The 22655-nt window shown below is 43.0% G+C and overlaps 3 protein-coding genes across 8 annotated transcripts in view; 2 read left to right on the top strand and 1 right to left on the bottom strand.

Moving 5' to 3' along the window:
- dnm2a (dynamin 2a) overlaps positions 1 to 3138 on the bottom strand; it is a 33879-nt gene extending 30741 nt beyond the window's left edge. For all 6 annotated transcript variants that reach the window (XM_030058768.1, XM_030058766.1, XM_030058767.1 and 3 more), the window contains exon 1: positions 2689 to 3138. In XM_030058768.1, coding sequence (XP_029914628.1) covers positions 2689 to 2849 — 161 coding nt within the window. In that variant the 5' untranslated portion in view covers positions 2850 to 3138. The remainder of the gene's footprint in view (positions 1 to 2688) is intronic.
- Positions 3139 to 3331: 193 nt separating this feature from the next.
- Positions 3332 to 9537, top strand: qtrt1 (queuine tRNA-ribosyltransferase 1). Its single transcript, XM_030056888.1, has 9 exons — positions 3332 to 3644; positions 3772 to 3840; positions 3978 to 4116; positions 4228 to 4422; positions 5310 to 5448; positions 5535 to 5610; positions 5711 to 5820; positions 6570 to 6654; positions 9185 to 9537. Exons 1-9 carry the CDS (start codon positions 3357 to 3359, stop codon positions 9335 to 9337), a joined length of 1254 nt encoding a protein of 417 aa, XP_029912748.1. The 5' UTR covers positions 3332 to 3356; the 3' UTR covers positions 9338 to 9537.
- A 2190-nt stretch (positions 9538 to 11727) lies between these two features.
- The window catches only part of kcnt2b (potassium sodium-activated channel subfamily T member 2b), a 47982-nt gene continuing 37054 nt past the window's right edge, over positions 11728 to 22655 (top strand). Inside the window, exon 1 of the mRNA XM_030058140.1 lies at positions 11728 to 11816. Within this exon, the coding sequence (XP_029914000.1) occupies positions 11728 to 11816 (89 nt within the window). The remainder of the gene's footprint in view (positions 11817 to 22655) is intronic.

Here is a 22655-nt window from a genome sequence, read left to right as displayed (position 1 = left end):
TGACAGAGTCGGAAGGTAATCACATCAGCAACATGGGTGAAACACAGCAGCAGGCAGACTAACTTAATCCCACCTGACCTGCCATTGAGATAAATAGAATCAAAACACCTGGGAGGCAGCGGCAGCACATACAGTCTAGCCCCACTTTCCCCAACTCTGTCGTACCCAGTTAAAGTAAAACTAGAAGCCCATCATGCAGTGTGCCAGCCAGACTGCCCTGAACAAGAGTGGAGATACCGGCTGAGGTGGCACAACAATTGCCAGTCAAAGACGGAGAAGCAGCAAGCCCATGCAGCTAGTCCACCATATCAGTTCATGACATCAGCATGGAGTTCAAGTGGGAGACACAAGGGGAGGAGAATTTTACACTCCGTGTCTGCCTGTGTCTCTTCCCATTACTGAGAGACTCTGTTCTTATTGTTGGTGCTACAGACAGAGAAAGGGAGATTATTTTACCGCCTGGGGAAATAGGGATACACAAAGAAAGAAAGAGAGACCTCAGCAACCGGAGAAACCATAAAGCAAATGTTACTGATAGTAGCAGCAGCTGAGTGTTTATAGTTCACACCATTAACACCCCTTTTTCTCTGCAGAGGGCATGCAAATCAAATAGAGATAACACTACTATCTATCTAAAGTAAACTCACACGAATGAGCTCACCCATATTCAAATCACAATAAATACTGAGATGGAACATTAAAAACCATAGGTCTCACACAATGATTGTCACGGGTCTGACACAAGGATCTTAAACCAACAACAATCCACCTTTACACAACCATGCCTGCTGCTAGCAATCAGCTGCGGCGCCCTACCCACTGCACACTGAAGTTAGACTTGACCTTGCACTTTGCTCATGTGACTGCTACTGTTCTTCCTTGTTGACCGGATCAAAGCAGGTCCCAAGCAAGTCCACCTGGAGAGTATTAACTGTTAAAATAATTATTCCAGAGTTGTTGTGCAGTTAAAAAAAAAAAAATCTTCAAGATCTGTGTATGCTATTCACAGACATCATAATAAGGGGAGCATCGACTGGAGTGCATATAATAATCTATCTGCAAAGTGATTGCGGAGGTTCTGGGCACACAGGTGCATGTTAGTGGTGGAGTTGAATGAAACAGAGGTCACCATGCAACATCTCATGTTAATTACAGCTGATATGTGTCAAGTACCCTGAGTGAAAAGTCCCACTCATCTGAATGAATGCGCACTGAGAGGTAGTCGAATCGCGTGTGTGCACGTATTCTCAACCAAAAGCAGTTACGACATGCTCTGGCCTACGTGTTTGTAACCATAGGGCTGTCTGCCTGTAAGCCTACCCACTGCCGGCTTGCCTGCATACACACCTGTGCATGTTTGCGCGAGCATGCAGTGAGTGTGAGTGATTGTGTGCGCCTTACGTGGGCTGGGTCACACACCGAATGTCTTTCAATGGGGAGAAAACCTGCTAAACAAGCTGCTTGTTTTGTGTTTTTATCTGCAGGGTGATCTCACACACTGCTGATGTGGGAGAGAAGACAGGACCAGCCTGTTAAGTAAGAGAGTATAGTTAATGTTTGCAATGCACAGCATGGTGAGAAGTCGCGCCTATTTTGACCGCTTCATCAAAATAAAGTCTAAAATGGGAAGAAAATTAGGGAAGTTGTCGCAGTAACACTTGTATTGTCTAGTCTCTGCATGATGAAATGTCAGCTTGTTGAAAGACGAAGTGCTTTGGGAGCAAAGGTGGCAGTGCCGTGAATCAGGGATATTAGATAACACAGCTTCAGGACTAGGGGAATACATATATTTATCAGTCCACATCCCTAAGGCAAATGAGTATTAAGTCTACCTCTCCTGCTTCATACTGTCCTCTAACTGCTGACAACATAATTATGCTAATCTAATACCAAACTAGCATGGCACCAAATACATATTCAAGCAGCAGCAGCAGCAGCTTAGACCAATAAATCAAAGTACAATGGTGAATGCTAGACTGACAAATTTGTATCCTGTAGTACTTTCTGGGTGTGGCGTGAAAACAGACATAGAATCAAGGAACAAAAAAGTTTCCATTAAGGGGATAAGACAAATATAGGGATAGGGATGGCAAAAAAAGACACTATGTGCACAATTGAACTGCACCAATCATCTCAAATGGAGCAGCAGTGTGTTACTTTGCTCAGCCAAGCTAGAATATAACATCTAAGTACATGATAACACACATTTAGAGAGATCTTAGTGGTATGCGATATTATTGGAGAAAAAAACAGTGGAGTGCCCTACTATCCCACTTCTTTCCACCAGCAGGAGAGAAGCTTGTGTACAGCCTTGTGTAAACACAGTTGGATAAAATGAAATGCAATTGTGGAGTAATATATTTATATTACCCTCTGACATCAGCCACCTAGCTTACCACGTAAAAGGCACACCTAACCAAATCAATATTTGCGGGCGTCCAGCTACTTTACACAGCCAGGAGTGGAAAACCTCTTTGCTGGGTTACGACAAATGCGTAACTGTAACGTTACGTGCCGTCTGAATAACTAACGACAGCTTGCACTGTGGCTAGCAATTGACGTTTGTTTCCAAACCTGACAGGCCTATTTGAAAACCAAAAGCCATCCGCTTATGTTGGACAGCGTTATAAATAAGTTAGCAATGTAATGTGTGCTGAAGTTAACTTTATATACCACCACGTAACTTACTTGCCAACGAAATTTTCCAAGACCGAGCTTTTTCCAGCGCTCTGTCCACCAACAACCGCTATCTGAGGAAGGTCCAAATTACAACTTTGGCCAATGGAGCTGAACGCGTCTTGAAGTTTGTTGATCAGGGGAATCAGGTCTTCCATCCCCCGGTTCCCCATGGCTTCGTTAGCTCGGATCAGCCCCTCAACACAAACCGGAGGCTAGCCGCGCTAGCTGGGTAGCGTTAGCTTAGCTGCAAGGTGCTTGGGTTACTCTGAAGTATTAAGTTCCGGCGCTTCAAACAGCTCCTGCCTTTATTCTCTCGGTGAAACTCGAGCACTTAGCATTTACCCAATTCACAGTAATATCATTTCGTGTTCTTGTGAACGCGTTAAACACTCAAAGTCAATCTAAAAGGGGACGGAAAACTCGCAAAACAAAACTTCCTCTACACAACACCATCCGGTTAGGCGAGACGACATCCGATCACAACCGGTGAATTTAGACCCGCCCCTCAACAGTGAAACGAGGGAATTGATTGGATGACGCCGCTGCTTCTCCAACAAGCCAGCCTCTCATTTGACACCGGAGAGGCGTGTACTTCGCGATACAGAAACCAAATCCTATTGGTTAGCTGAAATGTCTATCGCACCCCCCTCGCCCCCCCACGCTTGGTTCAGTACAACATGGCAGCGCCCATAGAAAGAGGAGTCGATACAAACACACCAGAAATCAACATGTCCTTAAAGAAAACTCTCTCTGCAGTCTCTCCCCTTACTCTGCGGATTGTTGCTGAATGTCCGGTGACAAAGGCAAGAGCTTGTGATCTTGTGCTGCCACACTGCACCGTCAACACCCCGGTTTTCATGCCTGTGGGCACACAAGGCACTCTGAAGGGAATCACTGTGGATCAGCTTGAGAGTCTTGGGTGTCAAATATGTCTTGGCAACACATACCACTTGGGTATGAGACCGGTAGGTAGATACCAGCTCCAATTTGCTGATGATTCAATCCCATCTCTTCCTATTTGCTAGAGGGCCATACTAAGATTAAGAACTTTTAATTTATCTTCTCCTCCTCTTTACTTCCACTAAACAACAGGGTCCTGAATTGATTGAGAAAGCCAACGGTCTACATGGTTTCATGAAATGGAAGAACAATCTCCTAACAGTGAGTGCTGTTTTCCTAAAGAAATACATGTGCTCATTTGTCCTCCAGCCAAATTGCGATAATATGTGCTGATAAAATGAGAATGCATGGGAGGTTTTGCTTATTAGTGCTTCTGTTTCACGGTCTTCTACTCACAGGACAGTGGAGGCTTTCAGATGGTGTCTCTTGTTGAACTGTCGGAGGTCACGGAGGAAGGGGTCAAGTTCAAGTCGCCCTATGATGGCAAGGAGATTCTCCTAAGTCCCGAGAAGTCCATCAGTATACAGAACAGTCTGGGTCAGTAAGCTTATTATAACATCAATTTCTGACAAAGATCGCCTCAGTCTGTCGTTTCGAAGCATCCCCTTTGGGCCATCCTGTGAATTCAGTAAATCCTCTCCTGTCCAGGGTCGGACATCATGATGCAGTTAGACGATGTGGTCAGCAGTACGGTGACAGGTCCTCGGGTGGAGGAGGCCATGCACAGATCCATCCGCTGGCTGGACCGTTGCATAGCAGCCAATAAAAATCCAGACAAACAGAACCTTTTTGCCATCATCCAGGGTGGGCTGAATGCTGAGCTGCGTAAGATCTGCCTAGAAGGTAGTATTGCCTGCTCCGTCAGGTTATATGTTCGTTTCCTGTCTGTTTGAAGCCTCTGAACACCTGGCCCTCACTGATTGGCTGCATTTGGTCAGCGCACGACTTCATAAAATGTGCACTGAAGATGCTGTTAAAGATCTGATTACCCAAACTACCTCCGGAGGTGGTCAGAGACGCAACTGGACACATTAACACTAACATAAATTAAGTCTAGATATAAAGTGTCTTCAGTCTGCCTACAGCCAATCCATCAATGCTTAAAAGCTTTTCGTGCGCTCATCCAAACAGGAAGTGTATGTCAAATGAGTGGCAAGCAGCTTGGATCATTAAATGCGAGTCAAAAAAGTCAAGACAAATGGAACAAGTGAGATAAGATTGCTTCGTTTACAGTGCTGAGTACTTGTCAAGGTGTCGATTTATGCTGGAATTAGTCATAGGATAATGTCACAAAGTTCACCGCACGCACAGAAGCCTGTAGATGAGTTTCTTCAATAATTCATTTATTTCATTTCACAAAGTGCAGCAAATGTGACAACTCATTTCACCAAGCGGGTGTCATCAAGTTTGTGGGAGCCTGATGAATGCTTTTAGAGAAGAAATCAGTCTGCAGGCCTCCTTATGTGCGATGAACTTTATGGACTTATCCAAGTCAGGCAAGATGTTTACTGTCAGTTTCAAAAGATAGAAATATTTTTTAGAAGAAAGGACCGCAATCTACAGCTTGTCGAAGGAAAGAGAAATTAAAATTCTGTGTAGTCACCAGAGATGCATTTCTAATGTCAGCTGTAATCTGGCTAATTCTGGACAGCCTGTAGACAAGACGCATGTTAATGCCAGATGGAAAGGTGTCATACTTGTCATTTAGATATCTTATTCCTGGAATCTAGAAATGACTCAGCGTGACGTTCCTGGTTTTGCCATCGGTGGTCTGAGTGGTGGAGAGGAGAAAGACGACTTCTGGAGGATGGTCACGCTGAGCACAGACCACCTGCCCCGAGAGAAGCCTCGTTACCTCATGGGTGTGGGGTCAGTCTGCCTGCATACAGTCTATTTCCCCGTGGGAGCCCCGGCTGCTGTTCAACACACTGATATAGGAAATGTTTGTGTTTCAGCTATGCTGTGGATTTGGTGGTGTGTGTCGCTCTGGGATGTGATATGTTTGACTGCGTCTTCCCCACACGAACTGCAGTAAGCCCTCTCCTCTTTACCTCATAAACCCAATGATCAGTCCATAATAAAAGCTGATTTCTGGTGGTGTTTCTGACAGTATTTTTCTCCGTTACCTCAGAGGTTTGGCTCTGCCTTGGTACCTTGGGGGTCTCTTCAGGTCAAACAAAAGCAATATGCCAAGGACTTTCAACCCATAGATCCGGACTGCCAGTGCCCCACCTGCAAGAGGTAAATAAAGATCAAGCACCAGATCATCATAGCTTGACCCTGTCTGGTTTTCCAAAGCCTTTTTTTCCTTCATCAAATGAGAAGTGGATGTTCATAAATCATTGCTGCCACCTAAATGATTTAATTTAGACTTCTTGGTTCATCTTGCAGTAAAGTGATTCTTCCCTGATGAATGCTATTCAGTGTGAAGTCAATCCGATTTTCAGTTTTTAACAAAAGTAAGCAATCTGGTTTCATTAGAATAGAGCAAACAACATGAGAAGGATTCAGATGGCAGATGTGACAAAGGTAAAATGTACTGTGGTGGCAGCTGGTGTACTCTTTGCCAAACACTAACTAACTAAATCTGTTCTCAACTTTGAGAATTTTTTTTTGAAGTATCTCCATGACCTAAATATTGTACCAACAATTACCCTGACTGGAGTTAAGTTACCGTAGGCAGTCACTTTGTTCTCATTTGGCTGTAAATATTCAAATAACTCCGCCAGAGAGAGCTGTGAATGCTCTGAGAGGAGAATACTCGTCGTGTTGGAATGAGGAGCATTCTCACAGAGCTATTAGGTTTTGTTTTTTTTTTTTTAATTTTTTTTTTTTTTTTTCAGTGTTCCATTTTGATGCCGGAGTGTGCTCTGCTGCTCAAAGTGCCTCTTGTGTCTCGCAGTTGAACAATTTGTACCGAAGACCCATTTCGAAAAGTGTATCAGTGGAAGTCGGCGGGCTGTCAATTATATGCCTATTTTCTGTTTCAGACACAGTCGAGCTTACCTGCACGCTCTGTTCAAGACTGATACGGCAGCCATGCATCATGTCACCGTCCACAACATTGCCTACCAGGTCAGTGCTGGAAGAGCCACTGCAGAGAACCGTTATCGTAGTTAGATAAATTCATAATTAAGATTAAAGCCAAACATCAATGAAAACAGTTTTAGTGAATACAAATTAGATATGATAAAAGAAAAGAAACGTAATCTTTGTCTCTAAAAATAACAAATAAAATGAAAGGATCCTTTTTCTCTATTCCAGTCTTTTTCAGTTCTGTACTTATTGCTGCTTGAGGCTGATGCTTCAGCCAGTAGATTCTTGGGGTGAATGAAGCTCCAAAGTTTGAAAATTTCTACATATATTTTTGTGCAAATGTTGCTAGAAATACTCATTTCTGTCAAAGTCACATAAAATTATGTGAAGTTGTAAGTTTCAAGTAGAAAGAAGATGAAGATGTGTGTCAAGACACTGTACCCCCTAAAAACTGTGGAACATGAAGCATATTTGTAATCCAAACACAAATTTAAAACAAAGAAAATGGAATATCTGAGCTGTTATAATCTATAGATTTGAGTATTAAATGTATTTCATATCAGCTTCTGCGATCTATGATCCCAACACTGAGAGAGTCCCAGCCGTAATTCAGTGTAATGGATCTCACTGTTAAAAACCTTGCAAAAAAAAAAGATGACAAAAGACATTTAACTTTATTAAATTAATGTGATTTTTAAGAGAGGCCTTAGCCTTTCCATAAGCCTCATATTTATTTTAGTGCTTCCTACATACAGTATACACGCAACGACCACCATCTCAATATGCAGCATACTCTATGACCCTGTTTCCACCTGGTATTAGTATCCGTCCTGAGAAATCTGATCACAAGTTGACACCTCAAAGTGCAGGTGTAAACAGCAATAATGTGTCCTCATGATGCGTCATGAGAGCCGATCGCTCAGGCCACATTCAGAGGTGGCTTGGGACACTTTTGTCCGCATCGCATTTGAAGTGTAAACAGACTTGTGTCCCAGGACGCAATGAAGGACAGCCACTTACCTGACGTCCTCGTGCAGGTCGGCCATAAAGCAGCTGGTTAATGAATAAAAACACAAACTGTCTACCTGCAGGGTGGGAACTACAGAGGAGCCAGGAGGAGTTCAGCTGCCCTTAATAAGACATCAGCTCCCCTAAAAACATGATGTAAGAAGATTTGGGAGGGAGGGGTTTCGTATGTATTGACAATATGCAGGGTTTTTCTTCCATATAAAATGTAGAGGCAGCCGCCTTTCTATAGCTTTCATATCCCGGCGTGATTACACACATTCTTTCTAACCCTAGAAACTATAGAGTCACTATGGGAATACCACATAAATATTTCAGGCCACAATGTTAATGTGCACTTCACAGTTACTACAGCGACACCACAGACATATTACAGGTTGATTTATCCACCTAAGCGGAGAACCCGACCCTCTCAGACCCGCTGGGAAAATTAATTAATCTGAGCGTGAACGTGATTGGGTCGAGCCTGTAAATGCATCTTCGGTAACTGACAATCAATCAATCAATCTTTATTTATATAGCGCCAAATCACAACAGAAGTTATCTGATGACGCTTTACAGGTAGAGCAGGTAAAGACCACGCTCTACAAATTACAGTTGAAAAAAAAACAAGAAACCCAACAGATTCCCTCCTGAGCATGGTCTTGGCGACAGCGGCAAGGTAAAACTCCCCTTAAACAGGAAGAACCCTCGGGTAGAACCAGGCTCAGGGCGGGCAGTCATCTACCTCGAGCAGTTGGGTGGGGAGGGGATAGAGAGAGAGAGAGAGAGAGAGGAAAAGAGACAGAGACAGCGAGATAAGGACAAACTGGGACAGGAGACAACAACAGAAACAGCAGAGTATCCTGAACAGGTAGTCTAGATGGAAATGACATGCAGCAACCAGCCTTCTCGTCTGCAGCTGGATGACCTTCCAGGAATGAGCAGGATGGTATAGGGACAGTGCATTAAAATCAGGCTGGAGTGAGCAAGGATGTCTCCTTTTGTTAAATACTGACTGCCTGTTAAATAACATTTTAGTGTTTATTTTTCACGTGAAAGGAGGACTAGCAAAGTAAGAATTTCATTGTATGGTGTAACCGCCTGTTTTCCTGCGCATATGACAATCACAAAATCTCTCCCTTTCTCTCTCTGTCTTTCTGAAACAATGCGTGTTTAATTGCATATAGAGCAGGAAAGTGAGATCCATTCACAAGTGGGCAGACAAGACGCATTTGGAGACACACGTTAATGCCAGGTGTGTTCGGACGAACTCACAGCTGTCCACTTGTGTTCAAATCCCCAAAGACACATTTTAATACCAGCTGGGAACAGAGCCTCTAATTAATTTTAATAATAATGAGAAAAATTGGTCATGAGTTGATTTTGATAGAAATTATTCTGGGCATTAAATGTTGGGCTGAGTCCTTGCCAGCTGCAGGGACGTACATTTGTGGCAGACCATGCCCTGTGATCGTGCTGGAAAAAGAAGATAATTTCCCCATGGAGATCAATAATGACATTATTTTCCTGTTTAAATCATGAAATGTTTCTATTTTTGCAGCTCACCCTGATGCGCTCTGTGAGACAGAGCATTGTGGAAGGCCGCTTCCCGGAGTTTATAAGGACATTCATGAAGCGGATGTTCCCCTCTAGTGAGCAGTACCCCGGCTGGGCTGTGGACGCTCTGGCTTCTGTCAACATCACTCTGGACTAAAACACCTTCTTGTTGTACACAAACTGGGAAAATGTGTCTACTCATGACTGAGACTTTTTATATCCTTTTTAAAGAACCTTTTTTTAAAAAATTTTTACAGATTAATGTTTTCTACTCTTTTTATTAGCATTGCAGTGCATGCTGATGGTGTGGAAAATGTCTTTGGAATCGAAGAGATAAAGCCAGATTGTCTTTTGAAACCTCCTTTACTCAATCTCTGAAAATTGCCCTTGGAGTACACATTATGATAATGTGAGACTGAATGGGGTTTGAATGAGCTTCGAAACACATGAACTATCTCCTCTGATATGCTCAGACATTTTTTGTTGTTACCATGGCTACACAGCCAGGCCCACCCACTGGAAACGCAATGTTATGCCTTCTTCACAAGGCCTTTGTAATTATCTGTTTTTGAGCACATCACAGAGGCTTATCCCATCTGTCAAAGGTGCAAAGATAATAAACGCCTTGCTTTTGCTGTTGCGCTCTGTCCAAAACGTAGGTCTCCTTTAATTGTTTGAATAGGATGAACATGGCTCCCTATTGTGTGCTGGTGACATGACCACCAGAGGGCAAAATAGACAAAACCACAGCGAAGTGCGGCAGCAAAACTGAACGATGTGCTGTGCAAGTTTCCAAAGAGAGGAAACAGCAGCTCTCTCTCTCTTGGTAAAGACAGCATACCTTTAGATTTGGCGATTCGGGTCGGCAGGGAAAACATTCAAATTAATCTCAACACAAAATCATAAATAACCTCTGATCAGCAGCAGTAGTGTTGACCACGTTATTCTTAATTTTCTTTTTAATTCAGCGAGCGTCGATACATTTTCACCCTCTGGCCAAGGTTTTGTTTGGAGTTCACAGGAGTGTCGGCTGATGGAGACTCCAATGTGGCTCATACATATTAATAACATGGGAAGTTAATTTGAATAACACCTGTTGTCGGTGGCATTGAGTCAACTTTTCACACGAGCACGGGACTTGAATGTCATTACAGCTTAAATTATGACCAGGGCGTCCACACACAAACCTCTGACCGCATCTGAGGATTACTGATTTGAGCACATACTGAAGGTTAAATATGACACCATGAGCTGGCCAGGCACAAGACATTAGTGTCATATTAAAGCAGTTGGTAAATAACCCATTTATTTTTTTTTTCTCAAGACCGAGCTTTAATTTTTAGACTATTATAAACATCTCTAATGAAAAATCACTGTTACTCGCACAAAAACGACTTTAAAGTTACCTGATGGTTTTTGTTTATTTGTTTTCATGTATATTTTATGATCACATTAATATTCACATAGGGCTTACAGTATCTCACATTATTATTTTTCCTTAAGGAACGAGTTTTTTCAGAATATGGTTATTGCTTTGTCAGTGTAATTTGATTATTTTTATGTATGGATGCTTAGAGAAAGAAAGAAAAAAAGCTGGGAGCTTATAGTTATGGCTTGGCAAGCTGTGCAGAATCGTGTCAAGTGTTTGAAAATGAAAACGCACCACCGAAGGGTTGCAGCCAAATAAATTGGACGTCCTCATGCATATTTCAGCAAGCTCCGAAAATTCCCAATATCAGAAATGTTACGCGTCCTAAAACTCTAAACACAGTAATCCCATCACACGTTGAAGAACTGCTCAAATACTGTATAAGTCTCTATGAGGGGATATTAAAGCCCTAGTATTTAGATAGGAAACGGGAGAAAGCGCCCTGAAGTGAGGTTGGGTCGTCACAAAGTCAATACTGAGGAATGAGACCTGCTCTGCTATAGGCATTTGTCAGGTGGAAGGGGATCAACATAAATTTGTATGCGAGTCAGAAATAGTTTTAGTGTCGTTCAAGATTTTTAAGAATAATATATTTGTGAAGCACGGACATAGAAGACGGTTATTTGGCGATGTTTGTTTATTTTTATTATTATTTTTTTTATATATTTATTTATTTATTTATTGAAAAGTGATCGCAGTAATAGACTAGGTCTTTTCCATGTCGGTTGGGTACACAGCTTTTACACTCTGTGTGTCCATGAGGAGCCCAGATGGAGAGGATGCTGAGACACAACCAGTTGCTCTCCAGCTGTCACAGTAAAAGTGGAGCCTCCCCCACGCACCGACGGCTGAACATCCTCGACCTGTTGCCTCGTCAGGGGGGAAAGTAGGGCTGCATCGTGACCGGAGCCTTTAAAGAAAGAAGTTGAATTTTTTGGGGAGGGGGTTACGATGAGTTTTCCCCGACGATTTATGATTATTTTGTGTTTTGAATAGCAAAAAAAGAAGAGGAACGGAGTTGGTTCTGAGGGGGATCCTCCTCCTCCTCGGTGTGGAGGTGCGGTTTGCGGTGCTCTCTTCAGGGTATCTTTGTTTCTGTCAGGCGCTGGAGGAGGACCATGGTGGAGCTGGAGAAGGAGGTGCTCCCGCTGCCTCCACGGTACCGGTTCCGAGACCTGTTGCTCGGGGACTGGCAGACCGACGACAGGTAAGGATAGAGGCTAAAGCTGCAAACTTGGCTCAAAAATGCACCGTTTACGCACGGCGAGCTGAATCCATTGCGCATAGATGTGCACCATAAAACCATCAACTGGAGCTTCACATCACTTGAAAATGTGCATTTGTTTTGCGTTTGCGTCTCACTTAAAAGTAAGATGTAATCCCGTGGTACCTGCTATACACGTAATCACTAGAAGTGGTGCAGCACAGCGCTGTAGCGACTGCTGCAACAGGTTTCACGCTCCTTCCCGTGCATGTGAGTCGAGGCTACAAAACTAAATAGCATTCCCACTAAATAATTTCCCAGAAAAACAAATGCTCAGTTGATTTTACTCTGAATTTCCTTTAAATTAATGAAAGGGACATTTACTTAGATGCCATGTTACGTAAAAGTGGCCCATCTCACATGTCATTTTATACAGAAAACATTTCCTGGGTGACACAAAGAAGGAAAATCAAGAAATATTATGACATTATTATTATTATACTAGTAATGCCACATTACTGAGATTTACACTCTGAGCAGCCCTGCACCTGGACAGGCAATTTCAGGTGCCTGTTCTCACCAAATGGCAATTAACCTTTGCCTAAACTCTTCACCAGCAGGGCAGTTGATTAGACATGTTTGTCATATATCAGATAGGAGTATGCCATGCTTAATCTGGCCATTTCATTATAGCGTCTCATGGAAAAGCTTAACCTCAATTTCATGCTTGGTCTCTCTTGTTGCTAGGTGAGAAATGAGGACCAAAACACTTGCTTGTGGACTTGAGTGGGTGTTTCAAATCAAATAATTGGGGAAACTTGTTATTGAAAGCCTAAGTGATAGGAGAGGTGACCATTAAAGCATTGACATTCATCGCCATAGAGACACTGATGAGTTACATACCATGTTACCTACAAGACTAGTGCTTATCATATTGTTGAAATCACATTTGAATCTATAGCATGTAAAGTGTTTTTTTTTTTTTTCTGATTTTATTCGGAAACACATTTCTTGCAGACCTGAATTCATCCTTTCCATCATCCGTATCTATATACCTGACCTCCTAAGGGGTCTTATGTTGCTTAACTGAAGGCCTCGGCTCTGCTCATGGTCATCCACTGAGGCCCTTTGTAATATGTCAGCTGTCGCCCAAGGACTGATGTTACCAATCCGGGGTATAGTGTGACCTCAGTCATGTAATTACCTTGCCTCTGTGGCCGCAGCTGCTGCTTGATTCTTGGAAATCCTTAAGGGAAAAAAAGACTTATTATAGTCAAGATATCTCATCCTCTGAAAGGACAGTGAGGTAAAGAAGAGGAAAAAAAAATCTGAAAACAGCAGCACTAACTTTTCCAAATGAATGTGACAGACACAAAATTTGTATATAGTGGGGAATGCTGGTGGTGTAAACATAACGAGTGATGTAGCGGTTTGGGGGGCAGTGATGGGCTGCAACAGATGTGCTTTAATACTCCCAAAACACACTGCAGTAATGATGCATTCCCTGATGAGAGTTTCCAGGGATATCATGCTGTCCATCACTTCAAAGGCTCTAGAGGGCACTGAGATCCAAACGAAACTTGCGAGCAGTGTTCATGTTTATTCTGCTCTATTGCCTGGCTGTAATGTTCAGTAGGCACACACACAAACACTTCCCCCTCCATTCTGTGCCGCTTGCACCATGCACCCCCTAATGATCAGTATTATAATCTGGTAAAGTAGCGAACTAGCCATTTTGAACAAATTTAAATGAACCTGCAGTTTGGATGCATATTTATCTGTGTGTAACTGTGTGTGTTTGAGTCCACATGTGGACAGTTGTAAATGCATATGAGGAGAAGGAGTGAGAGATGGGTCAAGATGTTGATCACAGCACCCAGGAAGCGTTAACTGCTATAAAATGGACTGATGAAACAGCGATAGCTTATGGCTTATCGTGAGAGACGGCTGGATCGCACAGATTTGTTTTTGCATTGCACTACAACCGCAACGCTCCATCAACTATAGCACCCCGCAAAAACCAGGCGATCCCCTCAGCTACACCGACAAACAGATGCGCACTGTCAATATGACCACATCCAGGCGCAAACATACTCTCATGTATCTAACCACACACATGTGCACGCCTAAGTTATCTCCTTGCCACATGATGCTCACATTCTGCACTGGGAAATCATACATTAGCGAGGCCTTTAATCCCTATGGCTCTCTGTGGACCATCTCCCCCTCTCCCTCTCTCTGTCCTTCTCCTCCCAGGTTGCATCTCTCTTTTTCTGTCCATACATCACCCTCTTTTTAACACTCCTCCTCTCTTTCCACCTCGCCTCTCTGTGTTTGTTCTGAAGTGCCTCCAATACCATGATGTTCCCCTTTCAAGAGCTCTCTAATTCGGTGGGATACATGGTGCCATAGCCATTTAAAAACTGTGATATGGGGATGTCGAACACAGGCTTTTAAAGATGGAAATTTCTGTGTAATTTATTTATTTAATTCAGGATCTCTTAACCTGCCTGCTTACACTGCAACTGGTATCTGTAATGCTTGATGTTTTGTTTCTGCCAGTGACTGGGGGCACTGTGGGGGAATATGGTGGGACTCATTAAATCACGTCTGGACTAAAATGCCCTGTGTGGTCCTCAGTGGTGTGTTTATACATATTTAATATTTTTATTTCACACCGCGCTGGTTTTGAAAAAGGCTGTGCTTGAAATGCACAAAACTGCAAACAGAACTTTCTCTAAAAAAAAAAAAAAAAAAATAGATAGAGCAGCTGTTGTGTTGTCAGAAGTAAACTTGAACAAGCAGGGATGATGTTTGTATTTTTTTTTTTTTTCTTTTTTCTATGCTGACTAAAACAAAATTCTCCTCCCTAGACAGATTTCGAACAGGAGAATACCGGTGAAAGTACGGGGATGACAACTGCTTTCAGGGTCTCAGCCAATCCCCACACAATCCCCACAATTTCAGTCAGGGACATGCCATAATTCATCGGTGAATGAATGTGTGGAGGTGTGTTTGAGTTGTGGATGGAGAGATGGAGATGTTTGATATAGACGGAACAATGGTTGTCTGGGGACAAAAGGAAAGTCCTCCTGTGCATAGGGACCATAATTACCAACTACACCTGTGCCTGAGATTGTCAGAAAGCCATTCATGTTTTGTGGTGGAGTTTGTGCAGCTTGGCCTACTGTTGCAAAAGTGTGTCATGGCCAGAGCGGTAAAAATGTTTTAATCCTACCGCTCCTGCTCTGACTCCACCAGTGACATTTATTCTGTGCATGACAGTGAGTCAGACGCTTTTGTTTTGATCAGGAAATGCCAGATAACTAAACAATGAAACGCAGATCTTTTGCATGCCGATGATGAGATTTTACCAGTCAAAGAAGCAGCTTGTCTTGTGCCTAAAATGAGCTTAAAATAGAGCCCTGAGGTGGATTAATTTATTTTGGTCTGTTGTTGTCATTGGAATAGTATTAGCATTGACACAGACTTTATGAGCGTCAGGGCCATAACAGTGTAAATTGTAAAATGAATCAAATCTGTTAATTAGGCTGCATTTTCTGTCCTTCTCGCTAAATCAGCACTCTCACCTTCCAACCTTGCATTCTCTTTGTTCACAAATGCATCGTACAATTGTTTGGAAATACGGGATATTCCCACTGAATGCTCAGCAGTTACTATGAACAAACATCACATCCTGTTAATAAGATGCTCATAATAGCCTACAAACACACGCTTGACTCATACCACAACTCTGCTTATTCATCTGATTTGTTGAAATTGAAATGCAACAGAGTCTCCATTCACTCTACAATAGCTTGTCTCAGTGGCCATGGTGGATCTAGGGGATGGCGTGGTGTGGTAGCTTCCCCCCTACAAAAAGGCCTCGCAAGTGAAAACAGCATTAGATGACGTAACAGAGTTGTGTGTGCAAGACGCGTTATTCTTTTTCCCACCTAACTCCGACTGGCTAACCTTTACTGCTGGCCGCGCCCTAACCTAACCTTAACCAACTAAACCAATGGAGGCAGTGAGTACTAGCCAATCCAAGACAGACTAGAGCAGGTCTTTGCGGTATGCAATTGATAGAAAAATAAGGCATATGAGAACCTCATAACAGACAGTTGATAATTGATAATTGTTAATTGTTCAGCAGCAGACTCCATAGTATTGTGCAGTGATGGATGAGAGGGATTATCCATGACGGCCAGAAGTGCAGACATTATCTTCCTCACTGCCACGACTCTTTATGCGTTCAGGTTGACTCCCAGGACAGACCCTGCACACTTTATCATTTTGTTTATTGCATTGGTGTTGGCCATCTTGATGCTGCAGCCCCAACGCAGCACTGCAAAAAAGAAGGAGCTGCTCAGCATTGACTGGTAGAAGCGTAGTCCTGCATACACGTAAGGATCTGAGCCTTCTGAGGAAATAAAATCAGCTCATGCCCTTCATTTATATGGCTGCAGTGTTTCCACTCCAGTCTAGTCTGTTTTCCAGGTGCACTCCGAGGTATGTGTTTGATTCCTCCAGGTCAGCCGCTTCCCACCAGGTAGAAACAGGGGCAGTTGAAGCCTTAGTCCATCACTATTTCCTTCAGCCAAAGGTGGTTCCAGTCACACCAGTCAGCAAAGTCAGCAACCACTGTTCTGTACTCTTCCTCCACCCCAGCACTCACACATCTAGCAGTTGCAGTGTTGTCCAAATACTTATGCATGTGACATGACTTTGTGTTGTGTCTGAAGACTGATGTGTAGAGGGCGAAGAGGAAGGGAGCTAGGACTGTCCCTTAATTGATGGGTGGGCTGTACTGCAGATCACCACATCTGACATACAGACCTGTAACCTCACATGTTGTGGTCTGCCAGTTAAGTAGTCCACGATCCAATTCACCAAGAGGTCATACACATGCATTGTCCATAGCTTGTATCCCAGCAAAAAATGGCTGTATGGTGTTAGATGCACTGGAGAAATTAAAAAGATTGATCCGGACAGTGCTGCCAAGTAAATGATGGCGTCTTTGACTCCAGTTTTTGCCTGACAGGCGTATTGTAGCGGGTATTAGTCCTTTCTTTACAAGGAGTCTAAGATGAGCCAGCACAAGCTGTTCAAAGGCTTTCATTATGTGTGGGGTCAGTCATTCAAGACACCAGGGCACCCCTTTTTGGGAACAGTTTCCAGGCTGGATGTCTTCCACTCCACTGCACCTCTTTGAAGACTCAGGCTCAGGTTAAAAATGTGCTTGAGTGCTCTACACAGCTGGTCAGCACACACTTTGACCAGTCCAGGTTTGATGTCATCCAGGCCTGCTGCCTTGCCTGCATGAGGTGTCCCGAGCTGCCTCTGCACCCGGCCGGAGGTGACAGATACAGTATGTGGAACTGGGTGGTTGTTAAGGGGCAGTGGAGCTGCGAAGAGGGTGGAGGAGAGTTGGTAGACGGTGATACCAGTAAGAGGTCAGGAGGTGTGAAATCAGAGGTGAAGGATGAAATGAGAACACGGGGAGGGGGAGGCATGACCTTAGTTATCATAGTAGAAGGTGTTACGGCAATAAAGGCCCTTGAGTCAAACTGATTAAAAAAGTAGTTGAACTTGTTGGTCCTGGTTTTGTTCCCCTCTATAGGTCGGTCAGTCGGTGCCTAGGTTTAGGCTGTGATGGTCTTCATGCCTGTCCATACCTCTCTCACATTCTTTGCTTGGCTTTCGGTTTCCTCCCATATTTCTTCTCTCTCTTATCCTTATCTTTGGTTCTTTCTGGTTCTCTAGGCTGTCAGGACTTTGACTGGGTTGGGTTGTTGTGTTGGAGGAGAAAAATTAAGTAAGAAGAAGTAACCTGTGTAGTTTATAGTATTTGTACAGTAATGCAGTAATAATAATAAAAAAAAACATTTTCTAACTCTGCTTTAGATATATCAGAATTCAAAAACAATGAGGCAATGCTAACATATACCACCCTGTCAATACTACATGCCACCCCGTTGCCACCACATGTAAAATTTCTAGATCCGCCACTGCTCAGCGGGAGCTTCCCTCTGAGTCCAGGATTACCATACAAATGACAACATTTTGTCCTCAAGACAGTCTCTTATTGACTGTCGCCTCCACATCTTCCCTAACTCAATCTTGGTCTCAGTCTCCTCTCCGCCAACCTCTCCCCATGCTCCCACTCCCACTGCATGCCTCTTAATTCATCCATCCAAGGTGTAATCTAGTAAAACCAAGTAGAGCATGATCCATTAATGTAGTCAATATTCATGCCAGTTTTATTATGTCTTGAGTTGACTATGAGCTGGGCCCGGGAGTCATTAATTGAGCTTCTGTGCGTTCACATAAGTTAGATATCTGTCAAATCACAGTAGTAATAGTAGGTAGTTTTGTAAACTTATCTTTTACGTGCTTCTGTTGAAGATTGTAGCATTGAGGATGTGTTTCGCAAATTGCCTGTGGAGCTTGAGGTGGTGTTAAGATGCTGCCAGCAATACAAATGGAGTATAAAGAGTGTATGATGAGAAAAAGTCACACTGTGAGAAAGTGATTTTATCAGATTTGAGGCAGGGAGGGAGAGTTAAGGGTGACAAGGGAGCATGTACACCTCACTAGCACATAATACTGCGCAGCCATGCACATATTCTTCTGGTAAACACTGGAAAAAAAGTTAACTTAAAAATTACCCACTTGATAATAGACTGGATTTGCATAATTTATGACAGCCACAGCAAGGGGAGGTGGGGAGGGGTTGGTTGAGCGCAAAGGGCTGATAAGACGGACATGCCAGGCCTGACAAATAAAACGCTGCTCCATGTCCCTTAGTATTAATTAACAAAAAGCTAATAACAACAACAACCTCATTAATATTGGCAAAGGGGAGAGGCTGACAGTGCGACTGAGTTTGAAAGACAGATCTTTTTAGAGCAAATTGGAGGAGAAGGTGGGAGGAGGGTAAGCAGGCTGTGAGGCTGGGTCGTTCATGCACAGCACTGCCGGGTGTCATCCTCCTGAAAAGAAAAGAAAATCGTGTGAATGATGCTGGGTGAACATGAGCCTCCCTTTGTGTGAAGGCTATGTACAGTTCAGAGAAGACATTACCTCAAGGCAGAGTGAGAGACACTTCAGCTGGCCTCACTCACAGTCTGACTTTATTAAATTTGATTTTATTTTTTCTTCTTTGTGCTCCAATGTCCCTGGACACTTTGTGGCAAGGTACAGATAATATGTAGCATGTGTACACAGACGGGTGAGAAAGGAGGAGAAAAACAACATAAAATGTCTTTGTATGGTGCACCTTGGCCTAGATTCTACAAGTGTCTCGAACTCTATTGCATGGATGTGCACCGATAATTCAAAAGAATTTCCCTCATTTATGTGGATACATACATGGTTTATTGTGATTGTATAATAAAATACAGTGGTGGAAAAAAGTTTTCAGACACCCCATGCATTTGTGAAATATTGCATTAAGAATCACTCTTAGGTCTTCAAGTGCAATTTCTTGTAGTACAGTCACAGCCAAAATACTAAACAAATCCTAAAAAAGCCATTAAAAACTTAAAATTGATTGGTTCCATAAAAATACATGAGTATTGGGTCATTTTGGTACCAGTGATGAAGGTCGTTCTTTTTATTAAAAGACACAATTTTTGTTGCCAAGCTTCGTGTCTTTATAAAGCCAGCACATTTGAAAGTTCTTCAGACACAAAAATGGCTAAAGCAAGGAACCTAACGCAGGAAACACGCCTGAAGATAAAGATTAAACTATCAAGAATTTAGATTTGTTAGTTTTTCTTGTAAACAATAAACAAAAAAATATAATTTGTATTTGTTTGTATCTGTCTAATGCAGCCACACCTTTTGAAACACAAAAAAAGATTTATCCACAAATATTTCATGATAATATTTGAGATTGTGAGATTGTGTAAAATTTTAAGGGTGTCCGAAAACTTTTTTCCACCACTGTACAACGAATCTTAGTTTGGTGCAATCCACTCCATTTGGTGTTTTGATGATGGCGGTGGACAGCAATTGTCGTATTCATCGTCGCAAAGCCTCCCATATGCGTCCAGCTGGGTTGAGATCTGGTGACTGTGAAGGCTGTAGCAAGTGATTTACATCATCAAACCATTCACCGCGCCCTAGTGCACAGTGGAGGGGGGGGGGCATTGCCATCCTGGAGGAGACCACTGCTGTCAGGATAGAAATAAAGGTGATCACTCAGAACAACTTTGTAGTGATTTGCAGTGAGCCTCCCACAGCATAACAAAGCCAGCGGCCTCCTCACTGACTAGATCACTTTTTCCACCTAGCTGTAGAGCAGTGTCTATGGTTTTTTGCCTCACTGAACTCAAATGGGCATTTACGTTCGTAATGAAGGATGCAGAATTGTGTTTCGTCCCTCCGGTAGAGTTCCAGAGGCTTAGCAGACTCTGTGCCAAGGTGCTCTGAAGCTGTTCACCATGTTGGTTCCTTTAATTTGTCCCCTGTCTGTATATTTGTTGACATATAACAGGTTTTATATATGTGGAAGAGCTACCATGTCTCGTTCTTGTCAGTGAAAATGGATCTTTGAAGGACACCTGTCTGAGACTTTCCGAGGTAGGGGAATTGGGTTTATTTTTCACATGTGTGCTGTCGCTTTTTTCATCATGCACTCTTCCCCTCATGAGGAAAGACTATAGTTAGCGAGAGTAGCCTGGAGAGAGAAGCACTCCACAGCTTGGTCAGTCAAGGGGCACGTCTCTGGTGGTCCTCGATGCCAGATATTCTGCACTCTGCTTATGTTTTTTCTCTGCTTCATCTTTGGAGCTTTATAACAAGCTTTAATGAGGTAGATGTGGAATCCCCAAAGCACCACTGTGGACTTTTTTTTTTTTTTTTTTTTTTTTGACAAGCTCTGACAATACTCTTGTCCTCCTGAGCTTTTCTGCAAATGTTGCCATGAGGCTGACCAGCATGTGCTAACGCTGCTCTGGGTGCAGGCAGTGTTAGATGCTACTGATAGTCTACTCAGCGTGAGGGCAGGGAGGTGCTGTGCTGCTGTTTTGGGGTGATCACAAACACTTGTCCGCTGGTCGCAACTCCCTTTTTCCCAAATTGTGTTAGCGTAATACACCACAGGAATAGTTTTCAGCTCCATGCAGCAAAGACACCAGAGAGCGGCCACTGAGACAATGATCCGTCTCGTATTTCATTCCTTTTTCTGTGCATCTCATCCCCAGAGCAGTAATTTGAGGCCGACGTTGAAACAAATTGAGATTTCATGTTGATTTGATAACAAGCTTCATGTCTTTGTACATCTGAGGCTCTAATGTAACATGAGGAGAAGGGGAGATTGAATGTCACTGAATGGCTTTTAATTGAGTATAATATTTCTCTTGGGTTTATTTCAAGTCTATGCGCCTCTTATATGAATTCAGCTTTGAGGCACTCAAGTCCTGCTCCAGTCCACATTCAGGTAAACAAGAAAAGAGACAAGTACACAAGGAAACATCTTTGTAATCAAGACGGAGTGAATAGTCAATTGACCCAAGGATGAATCGAGGCTGACTACATTGATTGGTGGGGTGGGCATGTGGGGGTTGTGGGTTGAAAGCACATCTGGGTAGATGGCAGTTCAACAGATGATGAATGGAACAATTTAATCCATGGGAACCCAGAGCTTGCCCAGGAAATGTCTCAGAGTAAAAGCTCCAGAGCACGCTTACTTACTGTCAATATAAGATACACTGAATGGCCTTGGTAAATGATGACTTTCATCTAGGCTGTTGCCTGGGATGGGGTGAGTGGGAGAGACAGTATAAATGCTGAAGACATCCGAACACTCATGTATATACATCAGTCACGGCATAGAGTGGCTGGTTTCCATCCACAGTTTTACATAAAAAAGGAGGACAGAGAGGGAGAAAATCTGAAACAGTCTCAGCCTCATCAGGATACTTTTAAAAAGCATTTCTTTCATTGAAGAGTTCAAATGAATTTCTCGGAAGAGATATGTGTCGTTAATAATACTGAGCACTCTCTTTCTTTTCATGTGGCTTTTAGGTCAGAACGAACTTGTACATTATCAGTCGAAAAAGAAAAGAGGGGCTCCTTTTATCACTCTCTCTTCAGCTCTCCTCAAATATAGAAGTATTTTCTCTCCATTTTTTCCTTCTTAATTCTTTCTTCTTTTGTGTCGGCCATCACCAACACAGTCATCTGTGTGATGGTTGTGTATCTAGGTCAGGGACAAGCTGCCTTGGTGTCTGTCCCACTGGTTGGATGAAGCAGAGCACACCTTGGCTCTCTTAAGCTGTTAGACATGGCCGCGTGATGGTGTGCAATTTCGTTGCCTTCCGTCATCCAATTGAATTTTCCTGCCCCCGTTTGTAATCTATCATTGTTGCATGCCTTTGTCTGCTGCTTTTCCATCACCTCAGTCTTCACTGTGCCCTCCTCTCACCCATGCACCCATTCATCTTTAGCAAAATATTGAGTAATACACTTGACTGCCGTTTATAGTCACAAGCACATCTCTATGTTGATGACTATTCCCAGATTTTCAAGCGCTTCTTCCTCAAATAGGATTCTCTAAATGAACCATGATGTCAACAGCACCCTGAGCAAAGGCTTTTATTTTCTTATCCATCTCAGTTTTTCTCTTTCCTTAAGAAGTGCATCTCAGAGAGCTTTGTGAAGCAAATACCAAGACAATCCTACATCCTCATTACCATATCACAGCTGTCCATATAAATACTAGTGCTGTACGCAACTCACAATATGAGGAGTTGACCTTTCAGTAGGCCTACAACAGATGGACTGTTCTTTCCCTGCTCCCCTGCTGTGACCGTACACAATATCTGTATCTGC

This window comes from Myripristis murdjan, chromosome 8 (genome assembly GCF_902150065.1).
Source record: "Myripristis murdjan chromosome 8, fMyrMur1.1, whole genome shotgun sequence".
Lineage (NCBI taxonomy): Eukaryota > Metazoa > Chordata > Actinopteri > Holocentriformes > Holocentridae > Myripristis > Myripristis murdjan.
Note: the sequence above shows the minus strand (reverse complement) of the source record. Positions and strands in the feature narration are given on the sequence as shown.

What these genes read in the sequence shown, in the direction of transcription:
- qtrt1 (XM_030056888.1), top strand. Translation starts at nt 3,357, where the DNA reads ATGGCAGCGCCCATAGAAAGAGGAGTCGATACAAACACACCAGAAATC. An exon ending in ACCACTTGGGTATGAGACCG is followed by an intron (nt 3,645 to 3,771) that starts GTAGGTAGATAC and finishes ACTAAACAACAG; the next exon opens with GGTCCTGAATTGATTGAGAA. An exon ending in CGTTACCTCATGGGTGTGGG is followed by an intron (nt 5,449 to 5,534) that starts GTCAGTCTGCCT and finishes TTTGTGTTTCAG; the next exon opens with CTATGCTGTGGATTTGGTGG.